Genomic DNA, 24,393 nt, shown 5'->3' on the forward strand with positions numbered 1-24,393 from the left:
GAGAGAGAGAGGTGGTGAGCTGTGTGTTTGCGTCTGGAGTGTCCATCTGCATCTTTGCGTGTGTGTGTGTGTGTGTGTGTGTGTGTACACATGTGTATGTTTGGTCCAGGTCCTGGGACCTGTGTGTGTCCCTGGGCAGGGAATGCAGGGATCCCTGGACTCTCCTCTGCTTCCTGCTAACGAGACAAGCACACACCTCCACACACCAACACACATACATACACTCACATACATACCAAATCGATCAGGGTAAGTATGAGGGTCGCTCTGCGCCAAGCTAGCCAACCGCTAAGGACTAAGCGCCTAAGGGTACATTGCCCCCTGCTTATGCACACACACACACACACACACACACACACACACACACACACACACACACACACACACACACACACACACACACACAAATACATACATGCAAACACACAGCTATTTCATCTAAATTCAGCCCCAGAGTAGGACTGCGACACTGCCACACATACTAAAATGGCAGAACTTGCAAAGCTGAAAGATGAACTGTTGACCATAGCAACAACAGATGATGAACAGTTTACCATAGCAACAACTGATGAACAGTTTACCATAGCAACAACTGATGAACAGTTTACCATAGCAACAGCAGATGATGAACAGTTTACCTTAGCAACAGCTGGTAATGAACAGTTTACCATAGCAACAGCAGATGATGAACAGTTTACCATAGCAACAACAGATGATGAACAGTTTACCATAGCAACGACTGATAAACAGTTTACCAAGCAGCAACAGATGATGAACAGTTTACCTTAGCAACAGCAGATGATCAACAGTTTACCATAGCAAAAACTGTAGGTTAATAGACCGAATCACCGTGCGCTGACAACAGTCACTTCTAAGTCGCAGACTGGCAGTTGATTTACATTGTCGAGATATTGGAAATCAGCATTTTTTTTATTTCTGTTGTTTTTCTGAGCTGCAACAGTAACAATAAAGATATATGGTTAAACAAAATGGTCCGACCTGTCTGACTTGGTTGTGCTCATTTCATGCACACTGTTGCTTTTCTAGAGTCTTTTCTCATGACATTTCACACTTAGTGCTAGTTTTGGGTTCGTGGTATGAAAGAATCAGACATGCATTTTACATTTTGAATGACATGTCCACACTTAGAAGTAACATCACGAGAAAAAGAAATTAAACCGCATACAAGCTACTGCTGATGCAGTGATTTTCGAAACTGGAAGTTATTAGAAACAAACAAATTAGATATGAACAATATACATTTATATTATTTTCAATTACCTCCAGCATATCCCTTGTTATCGTAGCACACTGAATGTTCAACTGAATTCTGGGACATAAAATTCAGACACACAAGACACATACAGGTGTGGGATAGTGATACGATTTATTCCAGCAGGAACAGTCTTAACGTCTAGTTCTGAAATCAACCCTGTGTAGGGTTGTACAGTATGCCGCCATTTTTTTAACTCACAACTACATTGCCAATAAAGTCAAATCAAAGTGCGTATGTTCAGAAATGTTGTGTGTTCAGGATATTGATTAATTTCAACTAGAAAATAATTGAAATGCTACCTCTAGCATGGCAACCCATCCTTCTGTCCTCCTCTGCGTGCGTGTGTGTGTGTTAACAGGTGCAGTGAAAGGTCTGGGCCGAGTCTGAGTTACACCAGTTTTTATGTATTCTGTAATTAACACTGATCCCACATTTATTTATTGTTGCACAGCAGACGTGATTGGACTACAGGGACCACACATACACACACATACACACACACAGAAGTGGCGTCATTAGAAACCATTAGCAGACAACATTAAGTGGCTAACAGCTACAACAACACCAGGCTGTTAAACTTTATGATCATTATTATGGAGATGACGATTACTGCTGCTATGATAGCACTGTGAGGCACAGACAAGGTGGAGAACAGGTCATTTCTGTTCGATTACAGCAAAGGAAGGATAAATGATGGACAGGAAGGGAGGAGAGATGGACGGAGAAGTAAATATCAATCTGTCATGAATACTCCTGTCTATTCAGAGAGTACCCAGAATTACCCAGAATGTAAATCAGACTCGGATTGTACACCATACACAGGGCCAGCTATTGGCATAGGCCAAATGCAAAAAAAAAAGTGCTGGTGCCCTTCCGTCGTGTTCTACCCTGAAAATTCTAAATGAATCACGAAAGAAAGAAAGAAAGAAAGAAAGAAAGAAAGAAAGAAAGAAAGAAAGAAAGGATAACACACTTTGCATCCCTGCTGCTCCTCATCATTTGACCTGGCCTATATTTGGGGTGCCGTAAGTACTGACTGTAGAGGGAGAGAGCGCAGCAGACCTTACTGACAGATGTCAAGAGGCAGGTTATAGGATATTCTACTTTTACATTTCAAGGTCTGAGCATTCAGGTGCACAATTGTGAAAATGAATGAGGCGGAAAAAGAATCCCAATAAGGATGTATGTCGCCTTTCATATCATCATAAACAATACTGTGTTGTATACAGACCTTTCATTTGTACTAGATAGTTTAAATTAAAATAGAGCAAAACTAGCCAATAATGCTTGGTAATGTAGCTATGTTAGCTACTAAGGATGTTGATGAAACATCTGAATGTCAAGCCTGTTAGCTTATTTGGCTAACTGTTGCTGCTGTTCAGTGGTTCGCCTCCTACCAACAGTGTTTGACATTGTGCTCAAGTTCTCTGACCACTATGGACAAATAATTACCCATATTGTTGAACATGTGTTACTATTTAATTGTAGTGCAACCACTTTTATTTTACTAGTGCATAATCAAAAATAGTTAATAATGTGTTATGTTGAACCACTGGTGCCAGTAGCAGTGTGCAGGCTGTACAAGCAAAACCATGTAGCTGCAACAGACAGAAAAGGACAAACAACTGCTACAGCTGCATGTTTTTGCTTGTACAGTACTAATCAGGCTCATCTACTCTATAACTGCTCAGATGCACTCAGGACATTTTTGCAGTTGATAGCGGTTCCAAATCCTAATCCCACCTTGCGCACAAGAATGGCTAGAGACCATCAGACTGTAAAACATGCAGTTTAGCTCATAATAAATCAGAAATGTAAGGTTTCATTCATTATCCCAGTGTGCAATGGTGTGATGACCAAACAACCCATTGAAAAGTGCAGTGAAACAAAACTGCTACCCCCTTTTTTCTGTTGGGGACAAAAAAGTTATATAAAGAAGCATTTTAATACATCACTTTTAAAAATGCTGTGGCCTAAGTGTTATTATTAGAAAATGTGATTAAAAAAAAAGACAGCACCCAGGCAGGAGGATGTGCTGAGCTAGGCAAGTATCCATGAGTAAGCATCTGGGTGAACGAGAGGTTAAAAAATGAGATAGAGAGAGAGACACACAGGGAGGGAGAGAGAGGGAGGCGGGGCTCGTCTACTCCTCTTCTGCCCTGAGCAAAAGTGAACCAAAGAAAGACAGAAGAGAAGAAATGAAACAGAGAGAGGGAGGAAGGAAGGAAGGGTTGGAGGCAGAGAGAGAAAGCAAAAGGCCAGCTTCTCCTCTGATGCAGTATTCTGTGTGTATATGTGTGTGTGCGCAGCTGAATATTTGTGCCTGTTTGTGTGTATGAATAATTCAGGTCCATGGAGAGGGCAGCCTGCTGCGGTAATGAGGAGGACATGCATTGATAGCAAATATTGCTGGTGGGAAGCTATCGATCCGTCAGCCATTTGTCCAAACTTTAGTCAGGAAGCGAGTGCTGTCTGCAGCCTTTACAGTGACTGATGGACACAGACAGACAGACAGACAGAAAGACGGATGCAACAGTGCTCAAGCTGATTAGCTGAAGTTAAGCACACAAAGTAAAGTTCATATAGTGTCTGTCTTTTTCTATAGGAAGTCAGAATCACCATAGTGAGACAACTAATTCTGACACTCAAACACGGCTCTTGCTTGGGATTCAATTTCCCTCGTGGAGAACCTTCTTCAATAGGTACTAAAAGTCCACTGACTTTTACTTACTTACTGACAGTCCCAGTCTTCTCTCCATGACTGAAAATGAAACTCTTTTAGGCCAGTTTCAGATCAAACCCTCTGGTCCAAAGACAACATAAACCCTCGAGAATGCAACATATCACCATACCAATGCCTCAGTTTTTTTTCTCTAAACCTTCACTGCTTCAGTTATCATCACAATAATTTAAAGGGTAACTCCAATAATGTTAGGCACTAAAGTGTGTTTACAGGTCTTTGGGAATACTACTGCAGATGTGAAAAAGAGGAGTATAAAGTATTTTGTGCCTCCAGATAAAGTTGCATATGATCTGATAAATAATAAGAATAAAGAAGAAATAAAATAAAGAATAGAATAAACCATAACAGTTGACCCCTACTGCCCAAGACCTTTAAACACCCTTTCATGTGTAAAATTGGTAAAGTTGCCCTTGAATCCAAGTAAACACACACAAACATGCATGTTTTCACACATTACATGTGCATTGGAATGGAAGGTAGGCTAAAGCTAGTCCTGTTCGACCTTGTAATGAACTCTATTATTTGTGATTTACCCCAAAGCTATGCTATGCTAGTCCTGTAAGACCCCGTTGTGGAAACAGGGCAGTTCCTGGTAGAGCTCAAAGAGAAAAGAAATAACAGACATCTCCCCCACTCCCCCTCTTGCAAAATCTCCCATTCCACACATGCACATAAAGAGAAACTCCCTTTCTTCTCTGGTGTCACCATGTCAGATATTCCAGTTTAGGCAGAACACTGGGGAAATTACACTTCTACCCAGGCCCCTAGCACTGTGTGTCTCTGTGCATGTATGTGTGTGTGAGAGAGTCCAGTGAATCTCACGGGTAAACCTGTTACCGTAGGGGAAGTGGACAGACAATGAAAAGCAGGAGAAACTGGTGGTGGTGAGGATGTGGTAGGGATAGGTTGATGGAGTGTAGGAGAGAGCAGCAGGGATTAAAGGAGGAGAGGACAGAGGGGCTGAAGCCAACTAGACCAGGCCATTCAACCAGTCCCATAGCTTCTCATTATGTGAGTAGGGAATTCACATCACTGTGCCCAAGATATTCTCTCCTCAGATGTATAACCAATTCAACTAGCATGCAGTACAATCAATAGCAATAGTATAGAATGTGTTAATACCCACACATGCAGGACAAAAATGGACCCTGAGCAGCTGGAACATGACTGGATCCATATTTCCTCTAGTGTTAATGTTTGAGAAACATCCATCAATGCAAACACTATTGAGAGTGTTGATCTGAGTGTGTGTGTGTTTATTTGCAATGGCAGGTTTATTCACAAATAGGAGAACATAAAATTGGATTACTTTATATGATGGTAATGAGACAGAAGAGAATTGAGGCAAATAGAGGGGAGAGGAACTTTCTCTACTGACTACATCAGATTTTTAGAGGAAGTTTAACTATAAATAATTAGCATTTCTTGCTTAAACAAGTGTAAAATCCTTGTCACTCAAGCACACACAAACTTTGGTGATGAAATTAATTGATTCCAATGGAACTGAAGTGATAAGTGGATCTGCTCACAGAGACAATTTAAATCAGTTCAGATTGTGTTGAGTAAATTTTTGGTAAATTCTGATGTGAATTTGCACTGCCACCTTCTACAGTGTATATTTCAACAGAATGGAAAGCAGGACAGTCCAAAATGGAGCAAGCTATCACAGATCTATTTTGTGAAGAAATACAAATAAATGTTTTTGTGAGACCTAGATATTTTTAATGACTTTCCAGGATATTCAACTAATTTTCAATTCTCAGTAACAATAGACAGATGTACTGTATGCCGAGTGTTGTGACTCTACGTACACAGTAAACATTTCAATTGTAAGAATTCTTAAACAATTGCAGTTTTCCATATAATGACATAAAACCACAAGTTTATGAAATGCTGTTTCATTTCTGAACAAGAAAAAAAAGGTAGCTTAGGTAGCTTGTCCAGAAAGACTGAAAACAACAGGCTCAAGTGGCTTATTGCATCAGTGACGTACAGACAGTCAAAGCTTGTCACCTGATTGGTCTTTAGCACTCACCCATGTGATTGATGCAGGTGCTATATTCCATGCTTCCCGCGGCACTATGGATGGATTTAAAATAGAACTGCATTTTCACACTCTTTTCACAAAGCTCAATTGCTTTTGGCTCTGTGGTAAGTCTGACACAAGTGGAGCTGGGAATCAAACCTGAGCTACCACAGAGGGCACTATCCCGCACACTTTTACACCGAATGCCAGTCATACCATGACGACATACACATACACAATTACAGCACACACAATTACTGCCAATCACACTGCACTCGATCATTCACCTTCTACTTTTCCCTGCCACACACACACACACTGACAAACCCACCCACCCCAGGCAGCAGCACTCCGACCTCAGCCTTTCCTTCACCTGTACAAGCCAGTAATTACAATGTGACACAAGACAGACTAAAAACACCCCTGCAATTACTACTGCAGAGAGAGAAAATGTGAGTGGGGAATGTGTCCATTTCTTATTTTAAGATGTATTTATTTTATAATGAGGCAAGCCTTTTATCCTGTCTATTTATAGTGTCTTCATTTCCGGAAACTCATACCAGTAAACAAGTATAATAAATAAATTATTCTCATATTCAAAGTAGGGACACATTATATTGGATATTTGCCATTATATGATAAGCCGATACTTTCCACCACTTGCCAATGGAGATACCAATATACAAACAAAAATTATTTTTTTTTCCTTTTCATTGTAGAGAATATCAAGTCTCATGAGGTGAAATGAACAGATTATTTCATTCACTATCTTTAGGGACAGACCAATATGTTTTTTCATCACCAATACAATTATTTGTAATCAAGGAGATGGTTAACTGTTACTATGATTTTCAGAAAAAACGAAAATCTTTGTTCTGTACTTAAGTACAATTTTGCATTTTCTTCTATCTTTTACTCTCACTACATTAAATTTAACTGATCACTTTAGTTACTTTAGTTACAGAAATGAGTGATAAGGTGTAAGGCTAGTATCCTGTCCAACCAGGTCCTAGTTCCATTCCAGACTGACACGCAGTGGTACTCTCTGCTGCCCACTTGCTGTCTTTTACATGATGGCTAAATTAGACTGGACACTGATGTGAACATTGGGAGAAGGGAGAAAGAAACTAGATTATATGTGAGTCAGCCACAATCCAAGCTCGAAACACTGAGCATACAGGAGCAGGGCAGTTGCATCTAGGACACACCCGACTCCTCAACTATAAAGAAAAAACATCTGGATAGCATCCAAAAGCACCATGCATCAACACACGTACACGCACACACTCTAATGAAGCCCCGGTAGTGACGAAGAGCAGCAGGGAGCGGCGCGGATCGCCGAAGACAAGTGTGTGTGAGCTTTTTGTCGCACAGTGTGTGTATGCGTACGCAAGTGTGTGCGTCTCCGGCGGGATAATTATGGCGCTCCTCGGCAGCTGAGCGTGCCAGATGTACTGGGAGAAGGAGAAGGAGGTGGTGGGGGTGGAGGACGAAGAGGAGGAGGAGGAGGAGGCACGGCGCAGAGCAGAGAGGGAGCCCAGCACCAGGAGCAATGCAGCAGGGAGCATACAGAGTGTTATGTGAATACATCAGTGTGAATGTGTTGTGTATCTATGCGATGGTGTGCGTCCGTGTGTGTGCCTATACCTGAGACTGTTAGCTGTATGTGTGTGTATGGCAGCATAACAGAATGTCTCGGTATGACTATTTCCAGACGGATGTCCATGTCAGTACGCATGTGCGCGTGTGTGTGTGTGTGTGTGTGTGTGTGTGTGTGTGTGTATGTCTGGCATGGCCAATTTTGTTTCTTGCCATCCACCATTAGCAGGTTGGCTCATTTACAAATGAGTGTCTCTCATCCAGGAGAGACTCAAGGATGAAGAGGGACAGAGAACATGAGATGAGGATGTGGAAGTGTGTTGGTTCCGAAGGAGAGAGCAGGTAGAGGAGGAGAGACTGAGGGGTCACAGGAAGGGGAAGGAGTAATGTAACAAAGAGAAAAAGGTGGACAAACTTCTGAAAATGACTAATCCTACCTAAACTAAACAGCACATTACGAGACAATACAAAATTAGCATAATGATTGTAATTATCATTATGCTGTGGGTGGGTGGGGGGGCTCACATGGTGTTTCCGGCCACACTCGGTTTTTAATTCTACAAACCTGCAGTGTACCACCAGATTACAGAGCCTTTAAACAGAACATATCCCCACATGGTGGAGTGCTGCAGGTGAGTCATTTTATGTTTATTAGGACTTTTGAGCAAGCACAGACTGTCAGTGAATGAAGCCCTAGATTACTGCTCCTATTGCCAAGACTGCTAATGCACAAAAACAGTGCTTTCAGAGGTTATTTATTGCATCATGTAAAATGCCTTGGATGGCAGTTTTAGTGTTGCAAAAAATATCCTTGTTTCTGATCTTTTTGCTTCTCATGACTGAGAATATTTTTCAGCTTTTAAAACACTTATAACAGTGACACCTAATAATTTACAACTGTTTCCCGGGTTAAAGAAACAACAAAATCAATCCTCGCAGCTCTGCAAGTTTTTTGTAAGTCGACTTTCAGAGATAACTACTCTTAAATTGGCACATTTCTTCAACATTAGAAACATTAGAGGAGATATTCCATGCTCTTTTGTTTTTCTTTTCCTTCAGTGTTTTATATAGGCTCCTCTATCCCACAGAATACTACATACTGCTCCTAAAACTGTTTGACATGAGACTGCATCACCATGTGAAACATATGCAGAATTTATGTCTAGCAGCTAGTTTGGCATGTAGAATTGATCAGGCACAGTGGCTCTGTTGTTAGCGGTGTTGGCTCAGGCATGTGCAAACTGACCAATCCGAGCAGACTTGGTATTCAGGAGGGAGGCTTTAAAGACACAGGAGGTAAAACAGAGCATTTCAGACAGAGGGGGGAATATAGTGCTGCAACAATGTACAGTATGAGAAAACTGTTTTTGAGCATTAAACATATGAACATATTCTAGTAGTAACCCATAATAAAATCATGAACCTGGAAATAATTATAATATGTCTACTTTAAGTACCTTCCCGGTACCTGCCAATCGGTGGGATGGATATATCTATACAAACATAATATTACCTCCCAAACATGAACACAGTGTTGGACTAAATAATGAAGAGAAAAAAGGTGTAATTCATTCAGATGATAGGACTAAAAAAAGAATGTCTATCAGCCATAAATTCAGTCTGACATGGAATAAGCTTGGGATAAAACTGTACCAGAACTGCATTTCAAACAAAAACAATCTATAGCCAAAAAGTGTAACAAAATGAAATGATTACTAGCTGTAGGTCTGGGTGAAAATATAAAAAGAAAGGTCTGGATCAATTGCAAAATCTCAGCTGCAATTAGTTAATTACGTTTATTATATCTATTGTTTTTTCAATGTTGATTAAAAGTAGAACTGATCCATTACTCTGACAAAAGCTATATCTCCTGCAATATATGTAAATCTATAAGTCAGCAGAAAATTGCACATTGTGTAATGGTACACACAGTCTAGAGACAAGCAAATATGCTGAAAGCAATAAAGGAAGGATAGAAAGAAAGAAAGCAAACAAGTGCCATAAAAAGGAGGGCAGAAAGTAAGAGATTCTCTCCTCCGTGGCTGGCTTTGTCACCTTGCTCACCCAAGGGGGCCACAGCAAAGCACCTTGGGAAATTACAGAAACCAGAATGCATTGATTTGCCCGGGATGATGTGTGTGCATGCCTGTGTGTGTGTGTTTCTGTCAGAAGGCCTTTGTACTGCAATAAAGAGAACAGCCTGGTCGACATCTGTTTAGAGACGAAAGATAAGAGCGACAGTGTATACCGTTGTTTCAACCTTTCTCTCTGTCTCGCTCTCACTCCTGCCTTCTCCTGTCTTCTGCCGTGTAATTAAGAGCCAAAGAAAACCCTTCAACCTCTCCCAGCTTGGCTTTGCATCCCACCTCATGCTGTGCTGTTGCCTGTCTTTAAACCATCTTCCCTTGCTCTCCAGGAACTGTATTTTACAGAGTGACTGAAAGATGATTTTAGAGTCCGTTGCTGAATCAAGTGGTGGTTAGTGGTGGTGTTACTCAACATGATAAATCAGGATTTGTTATTCAGGACTTACCAAGGCTGCCAAACTAAAACACACATGGGCTTTTTTTTTGTTTCCTGGCCAAAACTAATAATAATTTGCTTATATTTTTTAAGTCTAGCGTTCTCCCCCTCTTTCACCCCAGCTGCTCTATTAATTAACTCACATTTGTAAAACCTTGTCTGACAAAAATCACTTGATCAGTAATGAACTACCACTGGCAGCAGGCCCAAATATACAGCATGTATGCCAAGCCCATGGTATGTGTATTCAAAGCCAGATTACAGTGGAGCAGAACCCAGATCATCACTATGCTGTTTGGAGAAACTCTTAATCAACATAAGACCTTTGTTTCAGCATACAGAGCTGCAACTTATTTTTGAATTTCTGCATATTTGAAACTTTGAAACAATACAGTCACATTTGGAGGCTGCCCAGTACCTCTACAAGTCAACATTAAAACGGTGCAATATGTAAGAATTGGCCACCTGTCGAATTCATAATCAGCATATCACCAGAGTAAATGCTGCTATGTGTAGCAGCCATTAGGTAATTGTTGTTAGAGACTGATTTGGACTGGGACACTGGGCATTGGGCTAGTTTGTTGCGTGTTCACTTCAGCAGATATCTCTGCAAGACCATACAAAGGACGTCATAACATTTCATAACATTTCTGCATTTCTTCAGAATTTTTTTATATCATTTTTTCAACTAAAATTCTTACATCTTGCACCTTTAAGCAGCTCTTGTAGACTAGTGAGATTTAAATAGCAGAAACTCTCACTTGCATATTGTACTTCCGAGTGGTCCCATCTCAGGAATAAAACTGTTGGTTTAAAACTCTTCTTTGTTAAGAGTCCTGCCAGCCCTTGATCTATAGATTAAGTCTGCACTTTCCAACAAGCCATTGATGAATGCAACCTGGTTAAAGAAGACAGTGATCATCAATGATAGATTACCAGCCAATCCCAAGTGAGAAGACATGAGAAGTATTTAAAATCAATGGTCAATCTGTGGCTCAGCCTACGAACAAGTCTCTATATCCAGAGTCTGTTCTAAATGTTTGCTGTGGCTCAAACTCTGCTTCTCTGTGATGAAGTCATTACAGGCCTTTGTGTAAAGACACTGTTATTAAGGGGAAGTGAATAATTTCATTGACTATTTAAAATCTGTATCAGTACACCCAGATGAATTTATAGATTTCCTCTCTGATTAGCAGAATGTGGATCCTTTGAAGGCTGCATATCACAATCTGAAACTCGAAGTTGAGTTTGTTCTGTGCATGTTAACTTCTATGGATGATATGGGCTTTATATTCTGCATGGTTTAAGATCATCGTGCTGCTCATGGCATACCTCTACTCTACACAGTGAAATGTTTTTTTGCAAATTAATTTCTAAAAACATCACCTTGATAATGTGTCTACTTAGCTGCAAAAGCAAACTGAGGTAGCTCCTGTCTATATAGTGTAATGATCTCAGGAAAAATATGCATTTACTCATATTACCTACATTGCATCAACTGTGACCACCACCTATCATTAAATTAAAATGTGCTTGTTTAAAAAAAAAAAAAAAAAGCTTTTAGAATTCAAAGCATAAATGAGTAGTGAGTTCACTGGAGCTGTACAGCTGCCTCATGAATGTTGCAGCTGAGAAAGTGTTAACTATTTGCTGCCACAAAGCAATGGTTCTCATTACTTCAGACTTTACGTCAGGTTTTGTTGTTTGCAGCACAATCTTTAAAAACTAATAATTATTATGGTGTCAGTACAAAAAAATCCAAAAACAACCATGTCTATCTTCATATACTTCTCCAAAATATAACATTTGTGGCTCTCTGTCACCATATCTTCTTAATTCATCTGCAATTATGCTCTCCAGACCGTATACACAAGTTCAACCATTGACCGAGTGAACAACAGTATCACTTGTCCCTCTACCAGCTGCTCCTAATACCATTAATAACATAGAAAACTCCCACAGTGGACTGACACTTGTGTGCGAGCTCTCTACATTTCTGTTTTTCTGTCTGTCTGGCACCATCTCCCCCGCTCTCTGCTGGTTCAAACAAGGCTCGCAAGGTGACCCTGAATCACAGGCTGTGTGAGTGTGCGTGTGTCCATGAGTGTGTGTTCATGTGCCTGTGTGAACGCACTGATCTGCATGTGTGTGTGTACAGTCCCAGTAATTAACACCAGCCACTAATGAAGTCCAGCTGCTCGGCAAGAGGACTGAGCGCGAGCCAAAATCTGCCAGAAATCGCTCTCATCCTCTCTGTCTCACCCTCCTCCGACACACTCTCCTTCCGTCTCTCGCTTTATTCATGTTGATCCACCCATCCACACACCCACTCTCTCTTCATTTCACCCTATTGATCTGCATTCAGTTGCCTCCTTCTCCCTCGCCTGTTCCCTCCATGTCCTCTGCAGATTCTGTCTCTGCGTCAGTGTGTTTCCTCTCCTGCTGTCTTCCATCAGTATGAATTTACTCAATTGATCTGTAATCGCCACTTTTTCTGTCAACATCTTGGTTTTTTGATGTCTCAATTCCTCACTTGCTTTAGTGCCATTTACAATATCACTTTTTACTCCTGTCTGTCCCTTCTCCACTCCATTATGTTCCTCTCTATTTCAATTCTCACTCTCAGAGACCAGTTTCTTCTTCAGTTTCCAATAATAATTTTAAAAAGTCCAGCATGACAGTGAAGTTTCATATGGGCTGATATTGATACCTATTGATCATTTTTAATGACCTGTCCTATATCAACATTTCAAACACCAGGCAAAAAAAGGTTGAATTTAGCTTCTTACTAATTCTTTCTACTAAACAAGGCATACAGATTATAATTATGTTAACACAACAAGGAAAAACAAATAAAACCACATAAATAAATAAAAATGCTGCATCACACGCAAACTGACCCACTCTTTTTTATTCGCAATTTCTTCTCATTTCTACTGACTGGCAATTGCCCCAGTAGTCGCAATGACCACTTTGCTGTAACAGCTGCAGTGTCTCTGGGCTCGTAGGTAGAGTGAATAGGCCGGTGGCAGAGGGCAGAGTGGGTCTGTTGCTCTACCCTCCGAGCCCGGACACACTCCGACAGCGAAGGCACCAAGAGGTGCAGCAGAGGGCTGACAGAGGCTGACGGGGTTGGCGTGTTTGCCAGCAAGGCTGCAACTCTTAAGCCAGTGTATCAGAATGCAAGAAAAGCAGTAATTACTTCCGTGTGAGTTCAAAGTTTTACAGGCAGAGCAGGGCTGTACTTGTGAGAACTGGTTCATAGTCACACCTCTGACACGCTCTTCTGTTGTTATCACATGGCGCAACCAAACTACATACCTGTCAAATAATTTGCTGTTCCCTTGTCACTTGTAGCACACTCCATCATCTAGAGATATGGTAGGCTGTTGTATTTACTATGGGCTTTCCAGTAGGTTTGAATTTAATGCATACACTTGAAACTACCCCCACTACAGTGTCTATTTTCTTATTGCTATTGACAACGTGTCTGTCTATGTTTTTGGATGCACCAATGGGGTTGGTGCATCTTAATGAAAAAGTAAGGAACATCAGTTCAACCAGTGTAAAAAGTGAGTCTTCATGAGTTTAAACACAAAAGATACAAGGTCAAGTGTTACTGCAGTCAATCAAACTTCTTTTTAGATATTCTCGTATCCTCCGATGTGTTTTATTTTAATTCTGATGGATCAGGACCTGCCTCTACTTCTCATCTCTGACAAAGAGGAGATGGTCTGACAATCTGTAGTTTCTCTTTCACATTTGTACGTATGAGTACGAGTTATTTCAATAGTCTGAACAATTGCGTATGTTGAAGTTGTCCTACATTGCTTACGCTATCTTCATTTGATGCTCTCTTTGAAATAAAATGCAGATAAACCTACCCTGCTTGTGTTACATCATGATGCTTTGAAAAGCTATGCTGCTGCTGCCTTGTCCCACACATAACTGGAAAAGCAAACACATCCGCCTCCCATAACAAAGGACACACACAGAAATTAAACACACAAACGTGTTCCACATTCTCTTTGTTCACTTACTTGAAACAATGTCTCACACATGTCATCAAGGTGCCACCTTTGGCACTTTATCATCCAAACATTACAGCATTAATCAGACACAATGTATTCCGTTTAAAGCCACAGCTTAATTGCATCACTATACAGGCCCAAACTCTGTCTCCCACACACAAACACACACACACCCACACACACTCACACACACACACACACACACACACTCACTTGCTACCAGCTGTGACAGATGTGCCTGTCACAGGAGAAAATGAATTCAGAATAGTTAGTGAATTAAGCAGGGAGTTAATTGTTGCTTGGCCCCTGTTTATGAAGCGCATAAAGGCAAAGCGCCTTGTTTGTCTTGTGACAATTAGCCAGCAGAGATAGAGCGGAAGGCTGTGTGTATGTTAGTGAGTGTGTGTGTGTGTGTGTGTGTGTGTGTGTGTGTGTGTGTGTGTGTGTGTGTGTGTAATTGTCCCGTTCTCTTTAGCAGCTGTTGCAGCCACACCTGGACGGGTTGAGAGAGAGAAACAGAGAGAAGAGAGGAATGCAAAGGGAAGGGGGGTTGCATGTACAGTATGGTATATAGCTCTCCATCATTGGCCATATTCGCAAACACACATACACACACCTTCCTACATTGAGAGGGCTAACAAAGACATCACTCAGACAAGGCAGACAACTTCTATACATGAGTTAAGGCAGCTGATGTTGCATGTACGAATATTCTCACCGGCAAACATGAAACATGACAAATAATCTCTCTCTCTCTCCCTCTCTCCCTCTCTCCCTCCCACACACACAAACACAGAGTTATTTTGTGTCCTGATGCCTATCCTTGTTGGGTCTCTCCCAGTCTATTTGTCAGTGTGTCCTATTAGGTTTCCAAACAGCTTGTAATGACTAGTAATAAACAGCAGAAGAAGACGAAGGTAAATCAAGCGAGAAGACGACAAAATGAGCTCTCCGGGGGACCCTCATGCTTCTAGCCTTCAAAACACACACACAAAGAGAAATTCACGCACAGTCGATAAAACAGACAATGGTAGGTTATGAGGACTAACAGATTGCAAACCGTTTCTTTTAACAGTGTCAGAGGAGGTTAGAGAGATATATGAAACAGGATGATGGAGAAGGAATGAAAATGTAAACAAATAAACTAAATGGGGAGAGTAAATATACTGCTGATGGATGTTATTGTTTTGTAGGAACGTTACACTGGATCACTGACAACATGGAGGTCTGGAGGTCAGAAATGTATGTACTCATTTTTCAACACTGATTTACACTCAGGCTTGTGGCCAAGAAGAAGGCAGACACAGAGGACTAAGGTTATACTGGACAGGCTCCAGTTGAGATTGTATGTAAATGTAAAACAGAGCAAAGGTGAAAAAGAGCAAATGTATTCAAATTCCCTGGATGTACAAAGGTTAAATATTTGTAAATAATTACAATAATCTCCACAACAATTTTTTTTTTATTTTTATTTGGTATGCACTAGGAACAACAGTGGAGCATGCTACACTGAAGAAACTCACATGGGGCTATGGACTGTGTTGTGATTGGCTGGTAACAATATGTTGCATATAGTGTATTACAATTAATTTGTAAATCATGTAGGCGTGGAGACACAAATGTAAAACACTGTTTTCTGCACTTCTTTAATTTAATATTTGTAGATTTAAGGCCTGCTCTCTGCACACTTAAGGAGATTTCCCTTCATCAATTTTATACCATTAATGCGGTCTATACCTTCGTGCGGTCACTCAGTTTGTCTATTCAGTCATGAAAAGGAAGAGTTTGTTCAATATTTTTTTTTTTAAACAGTCAATTAAAAATGTTCTATTCTGATTGATATTTCTTCTCCGAAACTACATAGTGCACCTTTAATGTAAATCTATGATCAAATTTGTTTTATTTTAACACCTTTTTAAATTCATATATGCCTGTATATGCTCCATCTCATCCTTCATTCTCCCATCCTCCTCTTCCTTCTCCTCTCCTTCATCTAGCCCTCTGTGGCCCTCTCTCTCTTTCTCCTCCAGTCCCTTGTCCCTTCATCATCGCTCCCTCCCTCCCTCTGGTGTCACGGCTCGCTGGCTCCAGGTGGCGAGGGAGGGAGGGAGGAAGGGATGTAGGGAGGGATGGATGGAGGGAGGGATGGAAGACAGGAGGGGGGTGTGTGTGCTGTCATCTGTTCCTATGTTCATACCATCACAGTGCAGACCAAGATCTTGCTCAGATAGTCAAACTGTCCTTTTTGCCCATTCCCTTTAGTTAACTGTTACATTAAAACCAATTGATGGTTTCTGAGGTTAACATGAATGAATGAGTTACTCTAGGGAGTGTGTTGCCTTGGAAATTACATTAGGAGATAACATGTAAACTTCAGTGTAACACTATTAAAGTCAGGTATGGCATCCTTTATTTTAAGCAATTGGCTATTCAAATAAAGACATTTTGTAGCATTTTGATATTCAATATGAAAAAAAAAAGTTAATTATACAAGTTGTTTTCAATTCTCAATATGCTATAATATGCAGTATACGCATCTCTAAAACCTCAACATTGCCATAAAATTAAATTAAACTAGAAGATGAATTATAAAAAAAATAATATTACTCATAATACAAATAAACGTGGTGGCAACAATATAATGTAATAATTAATCTATTTCTTGTAGCAGTAGTGTATATAGTTTATTATGCCAGCGTTTTCATTTTGTCATACATTACAGTTCTTACACATACAGTTCTTTATTCTTCTTCATTTATTGTATCTATTTCAGTCTTAGCAGCAGTAATAGTTGAGGTGATAATTATATCAGGCCAGTAATAGTACATTACAATTAAAATACATAGTACAACATAGAAATTAGTGTCAGTTTTAGTAATATTATAAGGCCCTTGGCAGTTAAAAGTATTAGTAGTGACATTACCTGTGAGTCGAAGCGTTTTAGGAGAGGTGCTGGGTGAGTGAAGAGTGTGTAAACAGCTTTTGGTACTTTTTTCTGTTTCTTATTTTTCTTAGGAAACACCAGCCGATCAATGTGTTGAGTGTTAAGCACACTCCTCTGAGAAGACATGGCATCGCCTGTGGCGCTAAAAACTCTCTCAGACAGGACACTTGTGCCTGTGACAGGATTAGCAGTACTTCATAGCAGTTTTCAAGGTTTTTTTCAGACTGTTTGACAAGCTGTCCACCTACTTCAGTATACTTTCAGTTCATAGGAACATACAAACTCTCCTGTTCACTCTCTGTGAAATGCTGCCCTGTGACATCAGTTTCCTGTATGACAAGTGACCCCCAGAAAAAGTACCTGCAGTGAGTGAAGAACTTTTTTCAGTGAGAATCATTGCAGCAGGCCCACACCAACAACATAGAGGGCAGAGTAGTCCGTAGCTTATTAGTTCAGATGCAGCAGGGCAGAAGAGAACAGCAATGTTGCTAGCCGGTGGCAAGGACTCACACACACGCACACACACACACACACACACACACACATACACACATACACACATACACATACATGAGTGAACCCTACACCACATTATCCACCTCCATTGACTCTAAAAGCTTCTTATTCGCCTCATTAAGTCTTCAGTGACACAAAGTAACCACACCAGACCCTGCCTACTACCACACATACATACGGATAGGTGTGTGTGTGTGTGCGTGCATGTGTAAAAGGAAATAAGGGGGAAGAAAGAGAGGGGGTGGGGGGGACACTAGGAAGCGCAGAAAGATGTGTGCACAGACACAGTGGCTCAGCCGCAGCCCTCGGGACGGCTGCTTAGACAGCAGACCGACATTACTAGTCAAGCGCATCACAGATTTGACTGCAGGCTAACAGACGGGCTTAATGCAGGTTGAATGTTCTGAACTGGCAGATAAATGCAACCTCAAGGAAGAAAATAAAAGCGAGCCAGGATTATATATTGACTTACCTCCACACAGAGGATTTTAGAAACAGTTCTTGGTCTGCATGGTGAAATTAAAAAGTCAAAGTGCTACTGGAGTGATTCCAGTGAAAGATACCCAACCTCATTCAGGGGGTGTTGGAAAAAAAAAAGTTCAGTTCCAGCTTTTTAAAAGGGGATGAACTGATGCAAGCTCTGACCAGTTGATATGTCGGGTCTACAAGAGCCCAATTTAAAAGTAAGTCCCCGAACAACTGATCATCAAACCTTTGAAGAATGTGATAGGGATGGCTACCTAACACTATTAGAGTGCATTGATGTAAATAAGTAAGTAAAGCTCATGCTGAGGACACATCATTAGCCACCACACTCCACAGGGAGCACTTAGATCCAGGTGAGTGGCCACTCAATACCTCCAAGGCATCTGTGTGTGCACGCGTGCGTGCGCGTGTGTGTTTGTGTGTGAATGTGTGGTGTATGAGGTGGGAAGGACAATGAAGCATGCAACTAGCAGCAGGGATTGGGGTGAATGAGGAACTGAGGTGAGGGTTAATTGTGCAAGGATTTGGCTGTAATGTGTCACACTTTCAAATACAGCTGAAACTGATTTTTATTACGCATATTGATTTCTGCTACTGAGAAAATAGTGATCCATTTTTAGCCCAGGTTAAGCTCAATTTCTGCTTCCTAGTTCTTCCACATCATGCAATGTGGCTTTTACGCATGGTTTCTAACAATATGTGATTTGAGATCTTGTGTTCAAGCTAAAACACACTGAACACTAATCTATATATATCAAAAAGCAAGGGGATGAAATGCTGATGGGCAGGCAGTGAGACAGCACAATGCTGCCTTGCTCATAGTGCGAGCTAAGGAGACAGAAAGGGGACAAACCTTGCCGACAGGTGGGCTCTTCTACAGGCCATCCAATAGGCAGGTGGGGATGGGGGAGAACGAAGGAGAGAATGGGCACGGTTAGTAATAGGAAGTGTGAAGGCGGTGTGTGTGTAGGGGAGGCAAAAAGTTGATTTATACCTTGATAGTGAACACAACAAGAAGCAGCCATTTCTCCTCAATTGTATAGTGGACAAATCAGCCTGTGAGGCTTGTGAACAACCTCTCTTTGCAACCTTTATTAGCGCCTCACAAAATAATAGCAACTTCAGTATATAACTAGAGTGACAGCTATTACACAGACATATGATTAATGATTATAGCTGACGGAATAAAGTGTCGAGAAAGTGCTGCTGTGTCTCTACAGCAGTACCTCCACTCCTTCCGTCCCGACAGGGGTGTGACGTTTTTATGACGTTTTATGTGTTTGACTCATCACCAGGAGATTTAAAGAGCAGCTAGCAGCAGTGAACAACCACCTGAAGAAGAGGGTCAGCAAATTTCTTAAAATTGGAGAGACAACAACATCCAGGAGATGCTTACCCTCCGAGTAGCTGGCGAGATCAACCGTCAAATATAAACAAGGACAACAAATGATTGATATGAACATGCCACGCGCTGCCCAACACATTACTTGTAACTGACTAGACATTGACGCAGTTGTGTTATACATTATGCCATTTTTTTACTTGGGGAATGCCAGCATGCTTTCTTAAAGTCACACACTGGGGCAAGTGAGAGAGAAAGAGAGAGAGAGAGAGGACATCGTGTTATTGGCAGATCAAAGTAATGGCTGGAGTCAATATGTTAATTGGAGATTGGGCCCTGATTAGGGCCAATGGGAAGGGGAGAGAACATGCTGTGTGTGGCTCTTTGTGCGCACACACAGTGCATGTTTGATGCAGACACACATTTTATGGTAAGTATGTTTGTGTGTATGTGTGTGTGAGAGAGAAAGTGAGCGAGAGAGGGTGTGTGTGTCTACGTGTGTGAGAAGTGAGGTCTCATGCTGTGAAATCTAGACTGAGGTGATTAGTAAAGCATTAGTGGCTGCATGCAACACTCAGAACATGCTGTCAAGGACCTTATTTAAGGATATGTGTGTGTGTGTGTGTGTGTGTGTGTATGGGCCTGGAAGTGTGGGGGGGCGTTTCAAAAACATCGGTTTTGGTGGTTTGCTTTAAAATCAGTAGCTGGAGGTCACAGTTTACCTGCTTTTTTTTATTGTTTTAAAGACGGGTGGAAATATCTGTGGAGGAAAACAAACTGCAAGATGTACTGTATTAACACACACTCACACAAACACACTCTCATGTTTAGTTGCACACAGGGCCACATCTTTGCTTCGCACTACCACACAGGGAGCAAAGTTCTTCATGATGTGCAGCTGCACAGCAGAAAACAATAAAGCCTGCCAAAAATCGGTGCAATGTGGTCCAAGGAGACACAAGCATACACAAACAAAGAAATACACATGTACATACAATGAAAGGAGTGGGGTGAAGGGATACAACGACAAAACAAATTGAGTCATGGAAAAACACACAAGCCACGCATTACAAAACAGGGAACTATTGCATTCCTTAAGGATCGTGCCACTTAGCCTCAGAGACAATGAAACTGAGCATCTAAAAGCAAAGAAAATTCTCAATCTGGATGGTACATGTGATGTAAACTCACCCAAACAGAAAGATGACATATTTAGTGTGGCTGCAGCGACACAGACATGAGCGTGCTGCTGTTTTCTGTCAGATTTAGCTGATCTGACTGGGCAGCTCTACATGCAGAGATAAAAACCCTGAAGTTTACTGTCATCCCTCTTTTTCAGTGCCGCCCTCCACCACCCTCTGCTCTGCCTCTTTCTCTTCTTTTTTCTGTCGTCTCTCATCTCTCCGCTAACCCCCCACACATCTCCTCCCCCCGTGAAGTCTCCCCTCCCAGTGTGCCCAGCCGACAACACAAACACTTTCTACATTCTCTTCTCATCTCCACTTCTCCGAGCCGTCCCCTCCTCTTCCCACCTGCTCAGCAGAGTTGGGGGCTAGAAAAACCGAACACACACAGCTCTGTGATTACACACACACACACACACACACATACCTACACAGGTGGGATATGGCCCCCACCCACGCACATACATCAGACATGATACAAAAACCTGGATAGAGTGAACTCGTCTTTGTGTAATAGAAACTAATTAATTTCCAAGTACACACACATGCACTATGGGGTAGACAGACAATTCACTGAATTGAAAGAAAAGCATGTATAGCTATTCATCTAGTCTCTTTTATGCAATATAAAAGTCAAGATATAAAAGTATCTGAATGTAGATGCAGGATGTGTACCATTTGTGTACTTGCACTTAGCCTTTTGTCTCACACTCAAGGAAAGAAATCCTCAAATGGCAAGCTGGTACCCGAGGCAAAACTGGATAACTTCATTTCTCTCTGTCTTTCTCTCCTCAGTGTGTGGGAGATGGACTGAGGCTGTGAGTGGATGAGTGCATGTTTGCATGTGTGTTCTCACAATGTGAAGTGTTGGCACTATTGCGTTCAGAGCCAGTTTAAGCATTACAAATGTTTGGGTGGTTCTGGCTTATCGCTTAGTAAGAGTTTGGCTTTCGAAACGATTTTGGTGTTGATGTCAGATTTAGTGCATTTGGGGCATTTCAGGGTTAATCCTGACGTAACCGTAACTAACCTAAAGGTAACAAGTGCCATGTGTGGGTACATTTGTGGCTAGTGGTGTGAAAAAAAATAAATAAATATTCAATCACTTTTGACAATCACATTAAAAAAAGACATGTGTACTGATTGAAGCTGCAACCACAAAAGTCAACACTGAAGATTAATCCACACAAGCCAACTCAGCCAAGTCACATCACTGTAAACTAACCACTAGTACAACGCTGTACGACAGATAAGTGCTGCCTGACATGACAGCATCTTGTAAAGCTCTATAATAGATTCAGAGCCAGTTTGAGCAAAATCTGCCAAAACTGAGTGCAAACCAAGAGGGAAAGAAATTCAACTGTTCATTTCCTTGTGCCCAAGCCTTCAATCTTTCTGCATGATGTCCCTTTCCTCTCCGATCTTGCCTCCCTCTTCTCGATCTCTTCCTCTGTCCTCCTGTCTGTGCCTCTAGAGCAGGGCATTGACCACATGGTGTTTTAATTAACTTGTGTGCTGTGTTGGAGCCAAGGCTAGCGGGAACACACACAGGATGTGACTATACCATCACAGGAAACCACAAACTGGGGATGGGAACAAGTAGCATTTTATGAGGTTAAGTCTTTAACGTGCCAGTGTATGTGTTACTGATCCTATTTCTACATCAATAGAAGGGATTACCGTGTTATATTTTCAATTTTCAGGCAATGTGCAAACAGTATTTGTTCTGTATTTACTGTCACCTTATGGACAAGTACTGACTTTCTCTCAACAACCACAATAAAATGCTCCTTATTCATTCCATATTTGCACCAGCAGTTGACACCCAATGTTATCATTATTAGTTGTCTCAGAAATTTAAATGTTAATGTTTCTTTCTCAATTTGGCTCAACAAAATGCATGCTGGTTGAACCATGAATACAGTCATCGTACAGTCATGCTTGTGATGATTCCACCACAGCGCTAAAAGTATTCCTCTCCAGACTTCTCACTCTGACCCTCTCTTCCTCTATCTGCCGGAATCTAGTCTCTCTTTCTCTTTCTGACAGCGTAATTAACAGGACCGTGGGGTGCACCATGTATTACCCATGGAGCAATGTGACAATACTATTAATGGACTTGATGAGTAAATGTGAAACACCCTCCCCTCTGCTCCCTCGACCAGTCAAAACTGTGGACACGATAGTAGCATGTTTGTGTGACTAACGTCATAGTCATTGACTGGATGGCAAGCAGTAACATTACATTTATTTTAGATTCTCTTCCTCATGCACATTTCAGTGACACAGAGACAGGCTGAGAGGTAGTCTAATGCCTTAGGGTGTTTCACTGATCCATGTGAGAGTATCAAAAGTGACACAAGCACTCCTACCAGTGGCAGAGTCATTGAATGGGAGGACTGAGGCTGGTAGACAGGCATGGACAATTTCATGAAGATGATCATGGGGGATGTTGCAATTGATGAAAACGGTAATTAAGTAGAAGAAGAGAACAGAATAAGAAGAAAGAATGGATGTATTGCGGAAGGAAAGAGCTGAAACACCTTCACATATTGTATCTGCTGGTGCCAGGGTGTATGCGCACGTGCGTGTGTGTGTGTGTGTGTGTGTGCAGACACAGCATAGGTGCCTGTAACAAAAATGATTGGGTTTTGTGATGAATGCATGACACCATAATCTCACTCTGATTCGACAGTCAAATTGTTGGAGCCTACACTGAATTATAAATCACCCTACCACCTACACCATAGCCGTCATAAAACCCTAACACAGTATAATTAAGGCTTCAGAATTTTAACTGACTGGGCATAGGGAGATAACAGGGTTTCTAATGTGGGGGAGGAATAACTTTGTTAATTTGCAGCTCAATTAAAATATGAAACCAGCGCAATCGGCTGAGTTGAAATGAGCTGAGATTCAGAGGTGACCGAGAGAAAAGCTCTGTCCGGAACTTGTGTTGTAACATATACACTGCCTCAACATTTGGTCTACCAGTTGAAACTAACCGTACTATAGTTTGCATTTGACTTAATCAATGTGAAAACTGAACACTGCTGTAACACATTACAGAATTGTTGCTGTTATGAGGGACCTCACCTTACAGGTACATCATTCAAAACTTTATTGTACTTTCAGACAGATTCAGGCGTTGCAACAATTGGCTGCACAGTTATGTGACAGTGTGTGAATGTCAAGTTGTGCTGAAACGTTAACTTTAATCTCCCCCATCCAGAACTGGTGGTAATACACCTAAAAGCAGTTTGCCAATCATCATACAAGAAAGGACAAGATGCTATGTTACCAGCATGCTGATACGAGTGGCTAAAAAAACTCATTTACTTTCAATAAATCACCAGGATAATCATTATGGTGGGTTTAAAACTGGTGCACACTTCACATGAAACATTCACCCCTTTGTTTTTTGGTCATTTACGCTGCCCACTAGCAATCGTTTGCTTACATGATTGGCCACTACAATGTGACATTGGCTTGCAAACTTTACAACATGAGCCCTCAATGAAGCCAGATATGTTTTTGTTCCGAGTCCAATCAAACCTTTTATTCATGACTGTGCACTTGTGATGTGATAACACACAACACATGTTAGGGCAGAAGAGAAAAGAGAGCTCAAGAAAGATAAAGGGAGAAAAGAGGTAAGTGAAAAGGGAGAATATATTCTCACCACAAATATTTTTAGACCAAATAATCTTTCCCTTTAGTATT

The 24,393-nt window shown here is 41.2% G+C and overlaps 1 protein-coding gene across 2 annotated transcripts in view; it reads right to left on the minus strand.

Annotated features, from left to right (window-relative positions):
• znf423 (zinc finger protein 423) overlaps nucleotides 1-24,393 on the minus strand; it is a 152,354-nt gene that overhangs the window by 47,725 nt on the left and 80,236 nt on the right. Inside the window, exon 19 of one of the 2 annotated variants that reach the window (XM_030425491.1) lies at nucleotides 18,998-19,018. The exons of the other annotated variant lie outside the window; for it this stretch is intronic. Coding sequence (XP_030281351.1) covers nucleotides 18,998-19,018 — 21 coding nt within the window. The remainder of the gene's footprint in view (nucleotides 1-18,997; nucleotides 19,019-24,393) is intronic. 2 annotated transcript variants of the gene reach the window in all.

Source organism: Sparus aurata, chromosome 8 (assembly GCF_900880675.1).
Source record: "Sparus aurata chromosome 8, fSpaAur1.1, whole genome shotgun sequence".
In the NCBI taxonomy this organism is placed as follows: Eukaryota; Metazoa; Chordata; class Actinopteri; order Spariformes; family Sparidae; genus Sparus; species Sparus aurata.